The sequence below is a fragment of the Gopherus flavomarginatus genome, chromosome 1 (genome assembly GCF_025201925.1).
Source record: "Gopherus flavomarginatus isolate rGopFla2 chromosome 1, rGopFla2.mat.asm, whole genome shotgun sequence".
In the NCBI taxonomy this organism is placed as follows: domain Eukaryota; kingdom Metazoa; phylum Chordata; order Testudines; family Testudinidae; genus Gopherus; species Gopherus flavomarginatus.
The window spans coordinates 380,400,453-380,421,757 of NC_066617.1; the positions used below are offsets into that span (position 1 = coordinate 380,400,453).

General features: G+C 46.0%; 1 protein-coding gene across 11 annotated transcripts in view; it reads left to right on the forward strand.

Annotated features, from left to right (window-relative positions):
- LCMT2 (leucine carboxyl methyltransferase 2) overlaps positions 1-21,305 on the forward strand; it is an 83,668-nt gene that overhangs the window by 1,240 nt on the left and 61,123 nt on the right. For 8 of the 11 annotated variants that reach the window (XR_007769537.1, XR_007769538.1, XM_050924440.1 and 5 more), the window contains exons 2-8: positions 4,789-4,913; positions 7,020-7,101; positions 7,485-7,665; positions 8,423-8,579; positions 9,046-9,235; positions 9,798-9,905; positions 10,552-10,642. Coding sequence is in view for 9 of the 11 variants with exons in the window: in XM_050924440.1 (XP_050780397.1) it covers positions 4,789-4,913; positions 7,020-7,101; positions 7,485-7,665; positions 8,423-8,579; positions 9,046-9,235; positions 9,798-9,905; positions 10,552-10,642 (934 nt within the window). In the remaining 2 variants the exon portion in view is untranslated. Of the gene's footprint in view, positions 1-4,788; positions 4,914-7,019; positions 7,102-7,484; positions 7,666-8,422; positions 8,580-9,045; positions 9,236-9,797; positions 9,906-10,551; positions 10,643-21,305 lie in introns of those variants that run through there. The other 3 variants (XM_050924432.1, XM_050924473.1, XM_050924464.1) reach the window with 3 other exon arrangements.

Sequence of the window (21,305 nt, forward strand, 5' to 3'; positions counted from 1 at the left end):
CGATTACATTTACATTTCATTTCACAAGACTGGCATTTTTCATTCTTTCTCTTCTCCTGCTCCTTGTACACAGTTATTTTAATTAAAGTTATCTTGGACCTACTCAATTTTCCCTTACAAATACTTCTGGGGAAACTTTGCACCATTACTCATGTGCAGAATTCATGTCCCTGGCAGATTTCTTTGCTTCTCCTCCTGGGCAGTGTAGGCACCTTCGTTTTGATACCTGGAGCACCTGACAGAGATGTAGGGGCTGTGTCACTTGCTATTGCAGTGCACCTGGAGCTGAGGATGCCTGAGCAGGTCCAACTGCTAGTCCTGGCTGTGGGAGGATAGGACTACTTCTTCCCTTGCATGGGCTGCCCCTGGGGCCAGGTCAGAGCTGCCTCCAGAAATCTCCCCTGGTTGCAGGAAGCTCCCTATAGCCCCCTGCCTGCTGACCTCATTGTTCCCCAGCCACTGTATGCATACCCCTACAGAGTCTCATTCCCCTGCATCCATAACCCCCCAACAAGACCCTGTGTATCCAGATCCTCCCCCACATGGACCTCAAACTAAGCCCCGCCACACTTGGATACTGCTGAGCTGAGCCTGCTTGCCCCACACCTGGATTGGAGGGCTATACATATATATGGAGATATACCTATCTCATAGAGCTGGACGGGACTCTGAAAGGTCAAGTCCAGCCCCCTGCTTTCACTAGCAGGCCCAAGTATTGATTTTGCCCCAGATCCCTATGTGGCCTCCTCAAGGATTGAACTCACAACCCTGGGTTTAGCAGGCCAATGCTCAAACCACTGACCTATCCCTCAGGCTGGGTGTGCTTGTGAAAATCTATCCCTCTTGCTCACTCTTGTGATGCCCCTGGCACAGAGAGGCAGGACCCTGAGGTCTTTGTTTCATTGATGGAGCCCAGGCTCTAGGACTCTGCAGGGTGGGAGGGTACCAGAGTTCCAGCTTTAGTCCAAGCCCAGAATTCTGCAGAGCAGCCTGAAACAGCCCTGCAGCCTGAGCCCTATGAGCCCAAGTTGGCTGGCATGGGCCAGCTGCAGTTTTTCTTTGCTTTGTCACCATACCTTTAAAGTCTTCTGTGCTTGACATACATGGAAATATTAGTACATCTCTACCCTGATATAATGCTGTCCTTGGTGTTGTTAGTAGCTACCTGTGTGTAGCTCTGCTCTTGTTCAATGATAACAGTCGGCTGCATGCGTGTTCCCTCTGTGTGCTGTCCCGGCTCTGCACAGATAGCTGACACAGCAAACCCCGAGAGAACCCTCAAAGATCACAGACTCTAGTAAGGTACGAAGGAACCCGAGCCAGGTTTGTTGCCAGACAAAGCACAGTAATAGTTTCCTATAGACTCTACAGGACATACTACAAATATGTGCCCCCTGGCAATGGACACAGCTCAGTCAGTGGTGGGACTTTCCACTGCCCCCTAGGCTGGACAAAGATATGCACTCCGGGATCTACTTTTATACAGTTACAGGACAGATTGTCTTCAACCGAGTCCTCTTAGAGAGAATGAAAGATGCCGTTGATCCACAGCTACGAGATGAACAGGCAGGTTTCCAGCAGAATAGATCATGCACGGACCAGATAGCAACGCTTCGCATCATAGTTGAGCAGTCTATGGAGTGGAACTCCTCGTTGTACATCAACTTTGTTGATTATGAGAAAGCGTTCGATAGTGTGGATCGAGAGACCTTCTGGAAGCTCCTTCGGCACTACAGCATCCCAGCAAAGGTGGTCAACCTGATCAAGAACTCATATGACGGTATACACTGTAGAGTGATCCATGGAGGGCAGCTTACTAACAGCTTCCAGGTGCAAACTGGAGTCAGGCAAGGATGCTTGTTGTCACCACTTCTCTTTCTCCTTGTCATCGATTGGATTATGAAGACATCCACTTACGAGTGTAGGAACGGAATCCAGTGGACGTTGTGGACCCAGCTTGATGACCTGGACTTTGCTGACGACCTTGCACTCCTTTCGCACAGTAAACAGCAGATGCAAGAGAAGACCAACGTAGTGGCAGCCACATCATCACAGGTTGGCCTCAACATTCACAAGGACAAGACCAAGATCCTTAGGATTAACTCCATCAGCAATGACCCAGTCACACTGAATGGAAGCCCCCTGGAAGAAGTGCAGTCCTTCACCTACCTAGGTAGCATCATCGACCAGCAGGGTGGCACAGAAGCAGACATCAAAGTAAGGATTGGTAAGGCAAGAGCAGCCTTCTTACAGCTCAAGAACATCTGGAGCTCCAGAGAGCTGTCTTTGGCAATAAAAATCCGACTGTCAACTCCAATGTGAAATCAGTCCTACTGTATGGAGCTGAAACCTGGAGGACAACCAAAACAACCATCAGGAAGATCCAGACCTTCATTAATAGCTGCCTCAGAAGGATTCTCCAGATCCGCTGGCCAGACACCATCAGTAATATCCACCTCTTGGAGAGGACCTGTCAACTCCCAGCAGAGGAAGAAATCAGAAGGAGAAGGTGGGGTTGGATAGGACATACACTACGTAAGTAGCCAACTAACATCACCAGACAGGCACTGCGGTGGAACCCCCAAGGCAAGCGGAAAAGAGGCCGTCCAAGAAACACCTGGCGACGCAACCTTCAGGCTGATAGCAAAAAAATGGGCTATACCTGGAACCAGCTAGAGCGAATGGCCCAGGATAGAGGACTCTGGAGATCTGTGGTTGGCGGCCCATACCCCGATTGGGGTGACGGGCATGAGTGAGTGAGTGGACAGATTACTCATCCCTCCTGACGTATTGAGGTACAGCCTCTTGGCTCATTAGGGTGCTGTCTCTGCTTTGATCATGTTGTTCCAGATCCAGACATACAGATCTATCCATCATGCTGTCCTGTCTTTAAGATGCACCTGCCTGTTCCTTGTTATGTCTATGGGGTGTCCTTGTATCAGGCTGTCCAGGTGCCATCTTGGCACAAGTGCCTCTTATTAGCCCTTATGTGTGAACACACCTGCTTCTAACAACCCTGTTCTCACTAATTTCTGTGAATGAGGCCTGCCTCTGGCTCACAGCCCAGCTTTTGCTTAGCAGTGCCTGGAAGTACTTTGGTTCAGGCTTTAGGCCTCAGACTAGACCTCTGACACCAGAGTTTATGTTTCAGGGCCTCATCTTACTACACTCAGGAGCCAAAAAATCTTACCGTTTATAGGTGAAACTGCGTTATATTGAACTTGCTTTGATCCGCTGGAGCGCGCAGCCTCGCTCCCCTGGAGCGCTGCTTTACTGCATTGTATCCGAATTTGAGTTATATCAGGTCACATTTTATTGGGGTAGAGGTGTATTACCATCTACTCTGTGGAGCCCTATAGATGTGCTAATATGCTTGTAAGGAATCTATTTGTCAAAAAAATTTTTCTGAATCTTTTGTTGTCTGTATTGTTACAGGCATATTTGCTGATAGGTATTTTGAAATAAATTACCAACATAATTGAAAATGGCATGATTATATTGTGTTGTTTTGACAAAATTTGCAGAATTTTTAATTTCTTGGCTCAGAATTCCCTGAGGAGTAGTGACTGGGGCTCTGATGCAAGCTAGAGGGTTTACAAGAAGTCTGTCAGAGTAATTGGGTGGGCTCAAGGTTACATTCTGTGGTCATGAACTATATGCACATTCTGTGAATTCAATTCCTATCCTTGGCAGTTTTTAGACCAGTGGCTCTCAACTTTTCCAGTTTACTGTACCCCTTCCAGGGGTCTGATTTGTCTTTCATACCCCCAAGTTTCACCTCACTTAAAAACTGCTTGCTTACAAGATCGGACATAACAATACAAAAATGTCACAGCACACTATTATCTAAAAATTGCTTAATTTCTCATTTTTACCATATAATTATAAAATCAATTGGAATATAAATATTGTAGTTACATTTCAGTGTATGGTATATAGAACAGTATAAACAAGTCATTGTATGAAATTGTAGTTTGTACTGAGTTTGCTAGTGCTTTTTATGTAGCCTGTTGTAAAATTAGGCAACTATCTAGATGAGTTAATATACCCCCTGGAAGACCTCTGCGTACCCCTGGTTGAGAACCATTGGCCTGTGGAAACAGTCAGGAGGAAGCAGTGAGGATGAGGTGGGGCCTGTTGAGGCACTTTTTGTTGTCTTGGGTCCTGGGGTAGAGGTCTCTGCAGGGAGGAGGCTGGCTTCTCCTTAGCTGCTAAATCACAGTATAAATATTACATATTTTCCTAGTGTAACTTCATTGATGATGGCAGTGTTCTGCCATCATGGAGTGGGGCAAGAGCTGTGTTCAGGATCCTGAACAAGGTCCTGACTCCCTTTCTAGTACAGCTTTGCAGTCTTTACAGAAGAAGAGAGGAACTCTCTCTGCCTCTGATGCCTGTGGCATAGGTTTACACTGTGGCACAAAGAGTTTATGCATCAGACTTGGACTGCATGTTGGGTCACTGATGCTCTAGTCTCCTGACCTCACACAAGCTGTTGGTGAGTCCCCAAGACTGGTATGGTGGGAAGGGAGAGTGCATCTATGGGTACAGCAGAAGTGTGTAGTCTGTCAGTGCCCTAGTCCTGCTGCCGGGCAGCATGTTTCACGTGGACACTGAGGAAACTCACTGGGCTTGTGAGTCTCCAAGGGATGAATTAACTTGGTTTGTAAAGGAGGAAAGGGCCTGCGCTGCCCTGTTTAGATCCAGCTATTTTCTTATGGCTACTCCTAGGTAGACATCAGCAGACAGAATGTGAGTGAGCAATCCTTCTCCTTGTTCCCTGTTCAGATTCAGGGCACTAATGACAGCAGTATTGTCAGTAAATGCTCCACCGCTGCTCTTGGCTACATCCATGATGGCTTCCTACAGTACTTCGTTACAAAGAGATGCAGACGAGCGCCGCTGATTCATTGGTGAGGAACAGGCTTCAGTTTGTTTGTTTGGTTCTTGCTATCCTTTGGAAGAGGCTACTGTTACTTAGTGGGAGGGGGGATTGCTTTGATTTTTATTTTGTGGGTAGAGCTTCCATTGCTCTGTACTGTCAGTAAATCATAACCTGGCCTTCAGTCTTGGTCATTCTTTTTCTTAATAGAAAGGTACTGTCGTCATTGAGCAGAAAGCTATGCTCAATGTTGAGGTAATTTTTCCTGAGTATTCTAAGATCCATGTGCACAGTGAGATTGTCCTAAACATTACAGTGCAATAACAGGGGCACAAGTATATTTTAGGGTACAGTTTTAGTGTCATTTGGTAATGGAGTTCCTGATTTATAGGCTCCCCCCAAAGATGGGTTTTAAAATTTTCAGATGGTGTAACAGAGTTCCACTCACTGCAGGTGCACCTCCTTATGGCTGGCTTTGAGAATTAGCCCTTGCGCCCATTTCACACCCCTTTCTGTTGCTTGTGCTGTGGCCTCTCTCTCCGGGACTCAGGGTGCTCCTCTTTCATGACTCATCAGTTTGGCCAAGTCACTGTATAGTCCTCCAGTTCTGAGGTAACACAGTCCCACCCGACAAGCTGTCCTTGTTCTGTTTCAGGCAATCTTCTGTTTCAACTCCAGTTTGTTTGCCACTTTTGCAGTGGCTAGTAGGGGAACCTGGGCCCATCTGCTCCTGTAGTTCTAGCCCAGGGACCCTATAACTAGCAACCTAGGTCTGCTAAGTCTCAGACCCGGTTGCTGTTTCCCTGGGCTCTTCCCTGCTCCACCTATTTATCTCTTTGCATATCTGTGGGTTTACCACTGGAGCTTCTGCCCCTCTCTGTGGCTACTTCACCTTCTTAACCACTTGTCAAATTCCCTAGTCCAAGGCAGGATCCAGGGCTTATCCTGTCTGTGGATTTACTCCTTGACCTTGGCCAACTCTCTTTCAGTCTAGTGAGTGACTGCAGAAGTCATCCTGCGCCCTCTCCTTCTCTCACTTCCTGGCATTACACTCCTATCCCTGCTCCTTCCCTCAGCTGGGCTTCATCTGCCATTAAACCTTATCAGTGTCTGCTTCCCCTGCAGCATATAAGGTTAATTGGCCCTTTCTGGCACACATTACCATGCTCAGGGCTCATGTGATGTGGACACCCCATCACAGTTAAACTTTTTTTCCACAGATCTAGGGAAGAAGGCTATTAACTTTCATAAAATCTGTCAATGGATTGTCCCAGTTTAGAAATATTTCAAAACTTGCTGCTCTATAAAACTTTAGCACCACTGCTTAAAGGTTGTTTTGTTAGTAGCTCTTTTACGATTTACTCATTTGAATCCTTAGGGGAACAGACACTGCTCCTTAAATTAAAGGATGAAGAGTTCAAATCCTCCTCTAGGGAGATTTGTGTGATATGAATGTTAGTGCTCTCAGTCTGTCTTTTGCCTGGTGTAGTAGAGGCTTATGTGGGAGGGTCTAGCTGTCAAGATGAAAATGACACCAGAGAGGATGGCAAGGGAGTCTTGGTCAAGATGAATAAGTTCTGTGCCAATAGAGGCCCATTGATTTCCAGCATTATACACAATTGACTGGGTCTGTGCTGGGAGCTGGGAATATGCATGCTTGGTGCAGGCCACAGACATGTAATGCTGAGACTAGGAGATGGGGAGGAGAACACCAGTGGTAATGAATGGGCTATTTCACTTCAGAGGACATCCTGGGCATACTTCCCCACTGCTCAGCTACCAGCTCTGCCCTCCCCTTATCCTCAGGAGGCCTAGAGTGGCCTTATGAAGGAAGGACAGTGGTAGCAGCTGGGCTGTGAGAAGCACATTTACCAAACTGGAGGCAGCAAAGGGGAAAGGAAGCAAGCTCCAAACTGCCTACTCTACTTCAGAGGCCAGAATAGTAGGAATGGGCTATGCATGCTCTTCTGCAGCACAGGGGAATCACAGAGGTGTGAAGTAGAAGAGGTGGGAATAACACCTTTTGGGAAAGGAATGGGTTCTGAACGTAAGGAGTGAGGTTCCCACCAGCTGGGAAGTGTAGTGCTTTTGAGTGAAAGGGGAAATCTGGATACAACAGTTGGATTTTATTTCCTAGGGGTTACTATGTCCGGGCCCGAGCTGTGGATCATTGTGTGCAAGAGTTTCTGCGACAGAGTCAAGGCCACCCCAGGAGACAGGTGAATTCTCTGGGAGAGGAGTGCAGGGGCTGAGCTCCCATTGTGGGTCTGGGAAGACCTCTTTGGTGTCTGTGGTCTGCATTAGGGTGGCATATCCCCTGTGATCCCCTCCCAGGAAGGCACAGATGGGTATATGAGACTGGCACCATTAGTTGCCCACTTTAGTTCTTTGAGCCTGGGCAGAGGAGACAAAATCATTGGGAGAGGGGCACTGTCTATATACACGTTCCTACTACTTTGCCATGCCAGGCTAATGCCCGATGGATGTTGGCATCTACATACTTTGGTGCTTTGTGCCCTGCAAATACCCAGGCTGCTGCTGGAGTTAAATAAAATTTCTCTTTTTTTTTTTTTTTTTTTTTTTTTTTTATATCCCCATGCAGATCCTTTCTTTTGGTGCTGGCTTTGACTCCCTGTATTTCCGCCTCAAGGCTGTGGGTCTTCTGAGTTGCACTGTGGTGTATGAAGTAGATTTCCCAAGTGTAACAAGCCGAAAAGCTGCTCTTATCAAGGGTACAAAGGACCTGGCCATGGTTGTGGGAGGAGTTGGAAGGAGAGAATCAGGTATGACGTTTCTGGCTGCAGCAGGCTAGCCAGAATGCAATTTACCTGTCCTCAGAAGCAGAGTATATAGGTGGAGTATGCACAAGGGATATTGAGAATACACTGGTTGTAAGTTTCCTGGGCCTTTTGCAGACCATTCTTGACATTGTCTCTCTGTGGCCTATTAGTGATGGGAGTCTGTGGCACAGGTTTTCCCAGTCTCCTGCCCAGTGTTCCCTCTAATTTTTCCCACACATGGGTGGAATTAATTTTATGTGCACTAGTATGGAGGTGATGTGTGACACATCACCTCCATACTGGTGCACATAACAAAATTCATGAGGCAGGAGTGGAGCCAAGGGGTTTGGAGTGTGAGAAGGGGCTCAGGGCTGGGGCAGAGGATTGGGGTGGGATGGTGTGGGCTCAGGGGTGGGGCCAGGGATGAGGGGTTTGGAGTGCAGGCTGCCCTGGGGCTGCAGTGGGGAGAGAGGCATCTCTCCCCCGGCAGCAGCAGGTCCAGGCCAGGGCAGGTCCGGGGCTGGGGGAGGGTCGCCTCTCCCTGACACATCCCTAAACATCTGTTCTGCCCTTAATAAGCTGCTGTGCAGCTGCGCAACTTAAAGGGAACTAAACTTATGCCCCCACATGCTGTCAGTGGGGGTGGTGACACTGTTGAGAGTGGGTTGTCTCTTGTGTGGGTGTTCCTGTCGCTGCTGCTGCCAGCATATCAGCAAGAGGTTAGTGTTGTAATGAGGGTATCTTGATTGTTTTCCCCCAGGAGCCATGAGCTTTGCTGTGGAGGATTATAAATTGCTGGGAGTGGATTTATCTGACCTGTCTAAGCTGGAGCAAGCCCTAAAGGAGGCAGGCCTGGACCCTGAGGTTCCCACCATGCTTTTAGCAGAAGTGGTGCTCACTTACATGGAGATCAGCAGGTTGGCTGGCTCACTCTTTTCCCTGTTAGCTAGGTGCCTAAGTGGGTGCAGTGAGGACAGTATTAGTATGTGAAGAGGGTCTGAGAGAGGGAATTCTGATCCTGGAGACCTGTATTTAGAGCCTTTTTGCTGTTCCCTGGGTGAATTGTGGAAGCCACTGGTAGCTACTTAATTGAGCTGCCATGGGGTAAATCCCTTCATTAAGTTGGTAATGTGCAGAACTACATCTCAAATGGGAATGGCTCTGGATCCTGGCAGCTCCTCGAGCTCTCTGGGCAGCTGGGGGAGGGCTCTTGTAGCTTCCCAGCACCAGAGGCATCTCTGCTCAGCATACTTCCCTCCAAACAGAAGAACCACCTCCAGTGGCCCCCTCTGTGGATCTGCAGAAAGGATCCTGGTGTCTGCTCCCATCCCTGCTGGGGCCACAGCCTTCTTAATTTCTCTCCTCTGCGTGTTGCTCTGACAGGTCGGATGCTTTGATCCAGTGGGCAGCTCAGCACTTCTCCTGTGCACAGTTTGTGGTCTATGAGCAGATGCACCCCGAGGACCCCTTTGGTCGCATCATGCAGCAGCACTTCAGCCGGCTGAACTCTGTGTTGCACACCCTAGCCCAGTATCCCAATTGTGAGGCGCAGAGGAGACGCTTTCTCCAGCGGGTAGGTGATTATGGTCCTGGAGCAGGTATGGGGTCTGAGCCATCTGGGAAAGAACATAACTTCAGAAGGCAGGGATGATCCCACTGGGCTTTGTTGTGGGTTGGTCAGAACCAGGCCAGACATAAGATGCGCTACCCTCTCCCGCAGCCACATGGCCTCCTCTCCCCATGCCCAGTCTCTTAGAGCACCTTCCCTTGTCTGACAGCTTTCTCCATGCAGGAGCTAGTATATGCTCATTGTGGTGAAGCTGCATTCCTCAGAGAGTCTCACAAGTTCAGGACGTATTAGCTGAGGTGCAGTGAGTGTCAACTCTGAGCTAGTCATAGCAACATGCTCAGGATGTGAATCCTGCAGCCAGGAGGTATGCCCCCGCCATGGGGACTGAGCTGTCCATGTTCGGGCTAGCCAGTTGTGTGGGAATCTGGTCAGCACTGCCAATATGACTATGTTTTAGGGTTGGGAGCAGGTTGTGAGTCTGTCACTGGGGGAGTGAAGCCCCTGCTGTAAGGGAGTGGAGCGGGTTATGGCTCTGTCCCTGAGGGAACGTGGGTCTCTGTTTTAGGGATGGGCCAAGTGCAGTGTCATTGATATGAATGAGTTCTACGCCAGCTTTATCCCCGAAGATGAGCGACAGAGAGTACAGGTTCTGGAGCCCTTTGATGAATATGAGGTAACTTTACCCTCTTTCTTTCTTATTCCAGGGGCCTGGCTCCAAGGGGCTGTGCACTGTAGCTTCCCTTATGGTCATGGGGCTGGTTGCGCAGGTGCTGCCTGGGATATAGGTGTTACTGGGTAGACAGAAGAGGCCCTGGGAATCTGAGACCCAGTTAATGTGGAGCCCACAGGGAAGCTACCCATGAAACTGAGGCAGACAGCAGATGTTCAGGCCTTTTTAATATGTGTTTCAGTGACTGCCTGCCTCCTGCTCCCACACCTGGCTGCACTCCCCATCCCATGGGCAGAGTCATACCCTATTCCCTAAACTTCCCAGAAGTCAGTGCAGGCGCCAGTGCTGTAGCTTACTTCCTGAGTGGGCCTCAGCCCACTTGGAGACTGAAGCTAGGGCACAAGACCAGACCTAAGGTAAAGTGCCTGGATTACAGCAGTGTGGTCCCTGCACCAGAAACAGGGAAAAGGACAGCTTTCCTTGTGCATTGTTGGCTACTTTGATATCATTTTTAATAGGGTCTGGGAATCTAACAGGTTAACCTTATTTCCATCTGCTGTGGGCCCCTGCAGCCCTTCCCCTACATACCTCCCACCTCCCCCCCCCACTGCTGCAAAGATCTGAGTTTCTCTATTCTGGCTTGCTGCAGGAATGGCACCTGAAGTGTTCACATTACTTTATCCTGGCTGCATCAAAGGGGGAAGAGCTTGCCTGGAGTCCTCTAATCTCCAAGATGCCTGGTAAATATGAACTGACTCTCACTGGCACAGGCTTCTGAAAAAATCCAAGAGTATAGCCTTTCTCCAGAAAGAGCACATGAGATTCTGCCATCTGAGCAGACCTCCCCAGACTTCTGCTAACAATGACTTTGCAATCTGTAGCTGTCATAAATATAGAGAAAAGGGTAGCATAAAATCTCTCTTTGGCAGCCGTACTAAATCACTTTACCTGTAACGAGTTAAGAAGCTCAAATAACCTAGTTGGCACCTGACCAGAAGGACCAATGAGGATAGAAGATACTTTCAGATCTGGGGTGGGAGGAGGATTTGTTTGTGGCTCTCTTCGTTTGTTCCCTCTCCAGATGGAGGGAAAGACCAAGCCGGTACAACATCTCCTGAAAATATACCTAGAATGATCCATCTAAAATCACAGAAATTGAAGGAGGCAAGGAAATGCATTAGGTTATCTTTTGTTTTAACTTGTGAATTTTCCTATGCTACAAAAGTAGTTTTATTCTTGTTTTTGTAACTGTGAAGCTGAGTCCTCTGTTTTAAATCATTTTATTACCCTGTAAAGTTACCTTCCATTCTGATTTTGCAGGTTTGATTCTTTTACTTTTTTCTTCATTCTAAAGTTCTTCTTTTAAGAACCTGATTGATTTTAGTGTCCTGGTCTGTACTCAAATTGCTAAGGCAATCAGTTGTATATTATTCTCAAGCCTCACCAGGAAAGGGGGTGAAGGGGTTTGGGGGGATAGGGATTCCAAGTGACCTGTCCCTGAATTTTTGTGCAGTTCACTTTGGTAGTGGCAGCAATACTGTCCAAGGACCAGGAAAGGAATTTGTGCCTTGTGGAAGTTTTTAACCGAAGCTGGTAGAATATAAGCTCAAGGTGTCTTTCATGCAGGTCCCCACATCTGTACCCCAGAGTTCAGTGCTACTGTCAGGTTTCCCACCACACTCTGAAGTCAGCATTGCACCCTGCGATGTTGGTGTCCTGGCTCAGTGGGACTGAATGGTGAGAACTTTTCATTCCTTCAGGTTGTTGCACTCTCCTAGTTCTGAGTTATTCTGGATGGTGGCTGCAACTCCTCCCTCCCACCGCTTATTTGTGGCATTCTCTAGACTCTATCTCTCTGATTTCCTCACTCCTGCCTTCTCACAAGATGCTTGTCAGGGTTCCTTCCCCACTCTGGGGTACAGATATGGGGACCTGCATGAAAGACCCCCTAAGCTTATTTTTACCAGTGTAGGTTAAAAACTTTTCCAAGGCACAAATTCCACCTTGTCCTTGAACAGCATGCTGCCGCCAACACCAAGTGATTTAGACAAGGAATCATGGAAAGGACCACTTGGAGTCCTATTCCGCCTTAGCTGTATGTTTATAACAGCCCTGTAGGCCATTCTGTTCTTTCTATTATATATAGCAAGCTTGGTCAAACCACGGCTCGTGAGCTGCATGTGGCTCTTTTACTGTTAAAGTGTGGCTCATGGAGCCCCCAGCCCATTTTCTGCCTACCAGACTGGAGGTGCCTCCCGCAGGGCTGAAGGTCTGAGCTTTTCCCACCTTCCCAATCTGGTAGGTGGAGAAATGGCTCTGTGGCCTCCGGGAAATAGTTCAAGAGAATTTAAACCCTGGTGAACCCAATAATGTAAGAGTGAGACCAATAGAAAGAGAAGCTTGCACATGTGCATTATACCAGGAAATTGCATCATTCTGTATTCAGACCTTGGGCTGTGTGGACCTTGTAGGCTCACGATCTGCTTGCATTCTGCAGAATACAGACTGTGTTTACTGTTCATTAGTCGCATTTGAATAGTTCTAGATTTAAGTGTTAACCATATATTTATTTTGTGGATGACAATTGTTAGAGGGCTTTCCCTTCACTCTCCCACTTTCCTGGTTCTTGTCACGCAGACAGCAAGCAGCAAAAGACCAGAAGTCCGAAGTGCAGACAATGCAATGTTTATTCGGATTAATTTCCAGCAAGCATGATTCCAATTTCCAACTCACTTCCTGTTTGACCCCAGTTTATATAGTAATATTCTCAGTTATACCTTAACCAATCATTTTACTGAAATTTAACTAACCAATCCTAACATATTGTAACATAATTGGTTAGAGAATTATACCTCACTACCCTAATTAGCTTACACCTAGCAAAATTAATTATCAGCAGACAAAAACAATTAGAGAACCGGACAGATTCACAATAGAAAATTGGGGGCCATAAAGAGAAAACAATACAGAAATGAAAATTTCACAACCGTTGATAAGTGATTTCTTGCCGGACAGGATGCTATCAAACTAAGTTTTCTTTAACCGTCTTAAGATTTGTTTCTTTTCCTGGTGGTGATGGGCACTATCAGGACAGGATCATCTTCCTAACAGTCCAATATCACCTTATTTCAATGTGCCTGGTTTGGAATGTGAGGATGTGACCATATGCTTCCCAGCTTATGGCTGCCTCCGCTGCTTTGCCTGAGGCCTTGTTCTTAGGCTATCTTGGTGCGAGAAGGCCCTTACACAGGCGAACTTGTGATTTTTTTTTTTTTTGTTTCTTTGTTTTATACCTCTATAACTAGCTAAGTGATAAAAATACACCTAAGTTCTTAAAGTATAGGCCTTTACAGGCTGGCCTGAATATCTGTATTCTAACAACGACATCTTCAAAATTGTAAGAAATGCAAATATGAAGAAGAAAACCGAAGTTTTAAGCTAGAATTGGAGGAAGATTTTGCATTCACTGTTAAAGATGCCAAGTTCCTGTGCCTTATCTGCAATGCATTGTTCGCTCTCTACAAAGCAAGCAACTTGAAATGTCACTATGAAATGAATCACAATAGCTTTTCATTTGAATACCTTGCTGAATCAGAATTAAGGAAAAACAAGCTAACCACATTAAAATTACGGCTAAACAGTTAACAAACACTAGTTTTGGCATTCAGTAAGGAATATAACACAATGACTGAAGGTAATTTTTTTACGAAATGTTTCAGAGTAGCAGCCGTGTTAGTCTGTATCCGCAAAAAGAACAGGAGTACTTGTGGCACCTAAGAGACTAACAAATTTATTTGAGCATAAGCTTTCATGGGCTACAGCCCACTTCTTCGGAAACATAGAATGGAACATATCGTGAGGAGATATATATACACATACAGAGAGCATGAAAAGGTGGGAATTGTCTTACCAACCCCTCTGCCATGTATGTTGGCCAAACCGGACAGTCAGTACGCAAAAGAATAAATGGACGCAAATCAGACAACAGGAATCATAACATTCAAAAACCAGTAGGAGAACACTTTAACCTGTCTGGTCACTCAATAACAGACCTGAAGGTGGTAATTTTGCAACAGAAAGCTTCAAAACCAGACTCCCAACGAGAAACTGCTGAACTTGAATTGATATGCAAATTAGATACAGTCAGCTTAGGCTTGAATAGAGATTGGGAATGGCTGAGCCATTACAAACAGTAAATCTATCTCCCCATGTAAGTATTCTCACACTTCTTATCAAATTGTCTGTACTGGGCTATCTTGATTATCACTTCAAAAGTTTCTTCTCTTACTTACAGGCTTTGGGAGCTCAGCCAAGAATGCAAATGCTTTTTGGAGACTGCGGGGACTGTGGGATAGCTGGAGTCCTCAGTCCCCCCTCCCTCCCTCCATGAGCGTCCATTTGATTCTTTGGCTTTCTGTTACGCTTGTCACGCAGCACTGTGCCGAGTCCCTGCTGTGGCCTCTGTCTGTCATAGCCTGAAGATTTTTTCAAATGCTTTGTCATTTCGTCTTCTGTAACGGAGCTCTGATAGAACAGATTTGTCTCCCCATACAGTGATCAGGTCCAGTATCTCCCGTACGGTCCATGCTGGAGCTCTTTTTGGATTTGGGACTGCATGGCCACCCATGCTGATCACAGCTCCACGCTGGGCAAACAGGAAATGAAATTCAGAAGTTCGTGGGGCTTTTCCTGTCTACCTGGCCAGTGCATCTGAGTTCAGATCGCTTTCCAAAGCGGTCACAATGGTTCACTGTGGGATACCGCCCGTAGGCCAATACCATCGATTTGCGGCCACACTAAATGCGTAGTGTAGACCAGGCCTGAGGTGCCACAAGTACTCCTGTTCTTAGACTCATAGACTCTAGGACTGGAAGGGACCTCGAGAGGTCATTGAGTCCAGTCCCCTGCCCTCATGGCAGGACCAAATTCTTGTTCTATCATTGGAGGCTAAGGTGAACAAGTTTTCTCCCTCCTCCTGATGACACCCTTTTAGATACCTGAAAACTGCTATCATGTCCCCTCTCAGTCTTCTCTTTTCCAAACTAAACAAACCCAATTCCTTCAGCCTTCCTTCATAGATCATGTTCTCAAGACCTTTAATCATTCTTGTTGCTCTTCTCTGGACCCTCTCCAATTTCTCCACATCTTTCTTGAAATGCGGTGCCCAGAACTGGACACAATACTCCAGTTGAGGCCTAACCAGCGCAGAGTAAAGCGGAAGAATGACTTTTCGTGTCTTGTTTACAACACACCTGTTAATGCATCCCAGAATCATGTTTGCTTTTTTTGCAACAGTATCACACTGTTGACTCATATTAAGCTTGTGGTCCACTATGACCCCTAGATCTCTTTCTGCCATACTCCTTCCTAGACAGTCTCTTCCCATTCTGTATGTGTGAAACTGATTGTTCCTTCCTAAGTGGAGCACTTTGCATTTATCTTTATTGAACTTCATCCTGTTTACCTCAGACCATTTCTCCAATTTGTCCAGATCATTTTGAATTTTGACCCTGTCCTCCAAAGCAGTTGCAATCCCTCCCAGTTTGGTATCGTCCGCAAACTTAATAAGCATACTTTCTATGCCAACATCTAAATCGTTGATGAAGATATTGAACAGAACCGGTCCCAAAACAGACCCCTGCGGAACCCCACTTGTTATACCTTTCCAGCAGGATTGGGAGCCATTAACAACTACTCTCTGAGTACGGTTATCCAGCCAGTTATGCACCCACCTTATAGTAGCCCCATCAAAATTGTACTTTCCTAGCTTATCTATAAGAATATCATGCGAGACTGTATCAAATCCCTTACTAAAGTCTAGGTATATCACATCCACCGCTACTCCCTTATCCACAAGGCTCGTTATCCTACCAAAGAACACTATCAGATTAGTTTGACACGATTTGTTCTTTACAAATCCATGCTGGCTATTCCCTATCACCTTACCACCTTCCAAGTGTTTGCAGATGATTTCTTTGATTACCTGCTCCATTATCTTCCCTGGCACAGAAGTTAAACTAACTGGTCTGTAGTTTCCTGGGTTGTTTTTATTTCCCTTTTTATAGATGGGCACTATATTTGCCCCCTTCCAGTCTTCTGGAATCTCCCCCGTCTCCCATGTTTTCCCAAAGATAATAGCTAGAGGCTCAGATACCTCTTCTATTAACTCCTTGAGTATTCTAGGATGCATTTCATCAGGCCCTGGTGACTTGCAGGCATCTAACTTTTCTAAGTGATTTTTTACTTGCTCTTTCCTTTATTTTCTCTTCTAAACCTACTCTCTTCCCGTAAGCATTCACTATACTAGACATTCCTTCAGACTTCTCAGTGAAGACCGAAACAAAGAAGTCATTAAGCATCTCTGCCATTTCCAAGTCTCCCGTTACTGTTTCCCCCTCCTCATTGAGCAGTGGGCCTACCCTGTCCTTAGTCTTCCTCTTGCTTCTAATGTATTGATAAAAAGTCTTCTTGTTTCCCTTTATTCCCATAGCTAGTTTGAGTTCCTTTTGTGCCTTTGCTTTTCTAATCTTGCCTCTGCATTCCTGTGTTATTTGCCTATATTCATCCTTCGTGATCTGACCTAGTTTCCATTTTTTATATGACGCCTTTTTATTTTGTAGGTCACGCAAGATCTCGTGGTTAAGCCAAGGTGGTCTTTTGCCACATTTTCTATCTTTCCTAACCATCGGAATAACTTGCTTTTGGGCCCTTAATAGCGTCCCTTTGAAAAACTGCCAACTTTCCTCAGTTGTTTTTCCCCTCAGTCTTAATTCCCATGGGACCTCACCTATCAGCTCTCTGAGCTTACCAAAATCCGCCTTCCTGAAATCCATTGTCTCTATTTTGCTGTACTCCCTTCTACCCTTCCTTAGAATTGCAAATTCTATGATTTCATGATCACTTTCACCCAAGCTTCCTTCTACTTTCAAATTCTCAACAAGTTCCTCCCTATTTGTTAAAATCAAGTCTAGACAGCTTCCCCCCTAGTAGCTTTTTCAACTTTCTGAAATAAAAAGTTGTCTGCAATGCCGTCTAGGAACTTATTGGATAGTCTGTGCCCCGCGGTGTTATTTTCCCAACATATATCTGGATAGTTGAAGTCCCCCATCACCACCAAATCTTGGGCTTTGGATGATTTTGTTAGTTGTTTGAAAAAAGCCTCATCCACCTCTTCCGCCTGATCAGGTGGCCTGTAGTAGACTCCCAGCACGACATCACCTGTGTTTCTTACTCCTTTTAGCCTAACCCAGAGACTCTCCACCCTTCCGTCTCCTATGTCCATCTCCACCTCAGTCCAAGTGTGTACATTTTTAATATATAAGGCAACACCTCCTCCCTTTTTCCCCTGTCTATCCTTCCAATAATGTCATAGTTGTATTTATTTATTAGCACTTCCAGTTCTTCCTGCTTATTACCCATACTTCTTGCATTTGTATATAGGCATCTAAGATACTGGTTTGATCTTGCCTCCCAGCTTTGCCCTGACCCTCCTTCCTCTCTGCCATTATAGCCCTTGCTCCCTCCTGTTTCCAACCCATCTCCCAGGTCTTGTTCCCCACTTACCTGTGGGGTTTGCTCACCTGTCCCCCTTGAACCTAGTCTAAAGCCCTCCTTACTAGGTTAGCCAGTCTGTGCACAAATAAGGCCTTTCCTCTCTTCGAAAGGTGAACGCCATCTGTTCCTCGCAGTCCTTCCTCAAATAGCATCCCGTGGTCGAGGAAGCCAAAGCCCTCCTGGCGACACCATCTTCGCAGCCAGGCATTCACCTCCACAATGCATCTGTCTCTGCCCGGACCCCTACCTTCAACAGGAAGAATCGAAGAGAATACCACCTGCGCTCCAAACTCCTTAACCCGTACTCCCAGAGCCCTGTAGTCACTCTTGATCTGCTCAGTGTCACACCTTGCAGTATCATTTGTGCCCACATGGATGAGTAGCATGGGGTAGTAGTCAGAAGGCCAGATAATCCTCGACAAAGCCTCTGTAACATCTCGGATACGGGCCCCTGGCAGGCAGCCTCTGTAACATCTCGGATACGGGCCCCTGGCAGGCAGCATACCTCCCGGGATGAACGGTCAGGGCGACAGATGGGTGTCTCCGTCCCCCTCAGCAGAGAGTCTCCAACCACCACTACCCTACGTTTCTTATCAGTGGTGGCAGCAGACCTCCCAGCCTTAGGGGTACGAGGCTTCACCCTCTTAACTGTTGGGGGTGATTTCTTCTCTCCTGTATCAAGAAGAGCATAATGGTTATCTTTTACCACAGCAGGAGGGTTCGCAGCAGTGGTGGAGCACTGCCTGCTGCTAGAAGTAACCAGCTGGCTGTGTCCACCCTGAGCCTCCTCCTCCACTGGTGTGTCAGATACACCCTGAGGCATCTCCTCCTCCAGTGGAGTGTCGGTAGCCCTGTCAACTGGGACAGCACCGTCAGCTGTCTCCACATGGATACTGTCCAGGAATTGCTCATGGATATGGATGTTCCTCAGCCTAGCCACCTCCTCCTGTAGCTTTCCCACCTGCTGCCTGAGAGATTCCACCAATAGGCACCTTTCACATTGGATGCCACCCCCAGCCTGGATATCAGTAAGTGGAAATTGCAAATTACAGTCTTTGCAAACCCACACCAGAATCTGGGTAAAAGCATCCATGCTTTGGTGCTCTGTCTAGCTACAGGCGCAGGTGGAGGAGACAGAAGCAGTGCTGGCACAGGTGTTGCGGGTCTTCCTCACCATTGTAAGCCTCCCTCTTCTTGTTATGGAATATCGCTCGTGCTAAACATCTGTATTGCGATAGAGAATTTAAGAATAATATTGCAGAAATGGTTGCAATTTTAGATGCAAGTAACACACAACTTCAACAACTAATAACGCAAATTTAAATTTCGCACCACACTATGGAGAGCCGTATTTCCCATATCGGGGCTGATGTTATAAACAAGCTGCAAAACAATCTAAAGAATTCTCTAGCATTCAGTCTAGCTGTTGGTAAATCCACAGATATACAACTAGCGATATTTGTTCGCTATGTTTCTGTGGATGTAATTGTGAAAGAAGAAATGTTGAACTTAGTGGCGCTAAAAGAAACAACCTGTGGTATTGACATAAAGAATGCACTTGACAATGCATTTACACATGCCGATGTACCGCTGGATTAAACTCATCAGTATTGCAATGGATGGAGCACTTGCTATGGTGTGGGGGGGAAAGGGAGAAGTAGGCCTTATCATATTCTTGAAAAGCAATCCCAAACTTCTGGAGTTTCTCCCTGTTTGTTGCATCATCCATCATGAACATATCACAGGAAGATACTTCAAGTATGAAAATCTTAGAAATTGTCAATTTCATCCACTCGAATGGGAAGACTCATTGACAGTTAAAAAATTTAATCGAAGAGCTGGATCTTGAAGAGAAACCTAACAAGATCTTTCTACTGTATTATGAGGTGGTTATCAACCAGCAATGTCTTAACTAGGCTTGTGGAACTGTTGGAGCCTATTAATGCTTTCCTAGAAGGAAAGGAAAAGTCCTATCCACATCTGAAAGATGAGCAGTGGATGTAGGATCTGATGTTTTTCACTGATACTATGCAGCATCTGCGCAAACTCAATTTGGCATTCCAAGGGTAGGATAAGATTATTTCTGACCTTACTCAGACAGTCTTCAGCTTCTAGAACAAGGTAAAGCTTCTGCAGAGAGACACAGTGTCAAGATATTTCAACCACTTTCCCCATCTCAAGAGTAGGGTAAACACATTCCCTGAAATTGAAGTAGATGATCACAAACTTGATGAATACATAGGTAAATTACAAGGCCTGCTTGACGATTTTCGGGGCAAGTTTGAGGACTCGCAGAAGTTGACATCCTGCTTAGCCTTTCTTATAAATCCATTCATGCTTGATGTGATCAGCAATGGCTGTCTGATTCCCAAAATCATGGTTACAGAAAGATCTACTGTAGAAATGGAACTATTGGAACTCCAGGAGGAACAGGCTGTCAAGGTGATGCAGACTGTGATTTATACAATCAAGTTCTAGAAGCAAGTGTTCAAAAGGAAATATACTAACTCAAGAAGACTAATGTGCGACTCATTTCAGTTTTTGACACAACATACTGCTATGAATCTCTGTACTCTGTGCTGAAGTTTGTAAAATCAAAACATGTGACCGAGCTCCTCTGCACCACCTTGACAACATATCAACCACATTTCCAAAGACTCACAACCAGGATGGAGACCCACAAGGCCTCTAGCTCTAGCAGTAATTAGCCATGATTCAGTAAGTAAAAAAATGCATGAGTAAAAGGTTGTGCATGTCTTACGGCTCTCAAACTTCTGAAAATTTATATGTGGCTCAGAGGATCAGTAAGTTTGGCCATTCCAGCATACAATTTTTTTTTACAGGACCCTTGCCTCATTCAGTGCATAGGATGAACAGTGCTAGTTGAATGAGCAGCTATTCAGTATTTTGTTTTGTCCCATTGTTCAGTGTATGGCCCCATGCTTTAACTATAGCAGTTTTCAAACCCTGCTCTAAATACAGAATTATTTATTTATTCTTAAGCTTACCAGTTGTACAGGCAACTGAGCCACAGAGAGATTAAGATCAGAAGTATCCACTAATTTTGGGTGCCCAATTTGAGGTACCTAGGGTTTGAGCTATTCTGAGTATTTAGCATTATATAACACTTCATATGTTCAAATCACCCTCTGACTTCATTTGCAGCTGTGAATATGCAGCACTTCTGCAAATCAGACTTGCCTAGCACCACATAGTAACTCTGTGGCAGAGGCAGGGGTAAAATCCATTTCTCCAGGGAAGTGTTAAACTGCCTTAATCATAGCTATTGAATAGGGGTGTAATAACCTTAGTCCCAGATTTGGACCTTAGCGTCCAAAATATGGGGGTTAGCATGAAAACCTCCAAGCTTAGTTACCAGCTTGGACCTGGTACCTGCTGCCACCACCCAAAAAATTAGAGTGTTTTGGGGCACTCTGGTCCCTCTGAAAAACCTTCCCTGGGGACCCCAAGACCCAAATCCCTTGAGTCTCACAACAAAGGGAAATAATCCTTTTTCCCTTCCCCCCTCCAGATGCTCCTGGAGAGATACACAGACACAAGCTCTGTGAATCCAAACAGAGTGAATCTGCCTCTCTGTTCCCAATCCTGGAAACAAAAAGTACTTTCCTATTCCCCCAGAGGGAATGCAACATCAGGCTAGCAATCCAACACACCGATCTCCCCTTGATTTCTTCCTCCCACCAATTCCCTGGTGAGTACAGACTCAATTTCCCTGAAGTAAAGAAAAACTCCAACAGGTCTTAAAAGAAAGCTTTATATAAAAAGAAAGAAAAATAAGTACAAATGTTCTCTCTGTATTAGATGATACAACACAGGGTCAATTGCTTA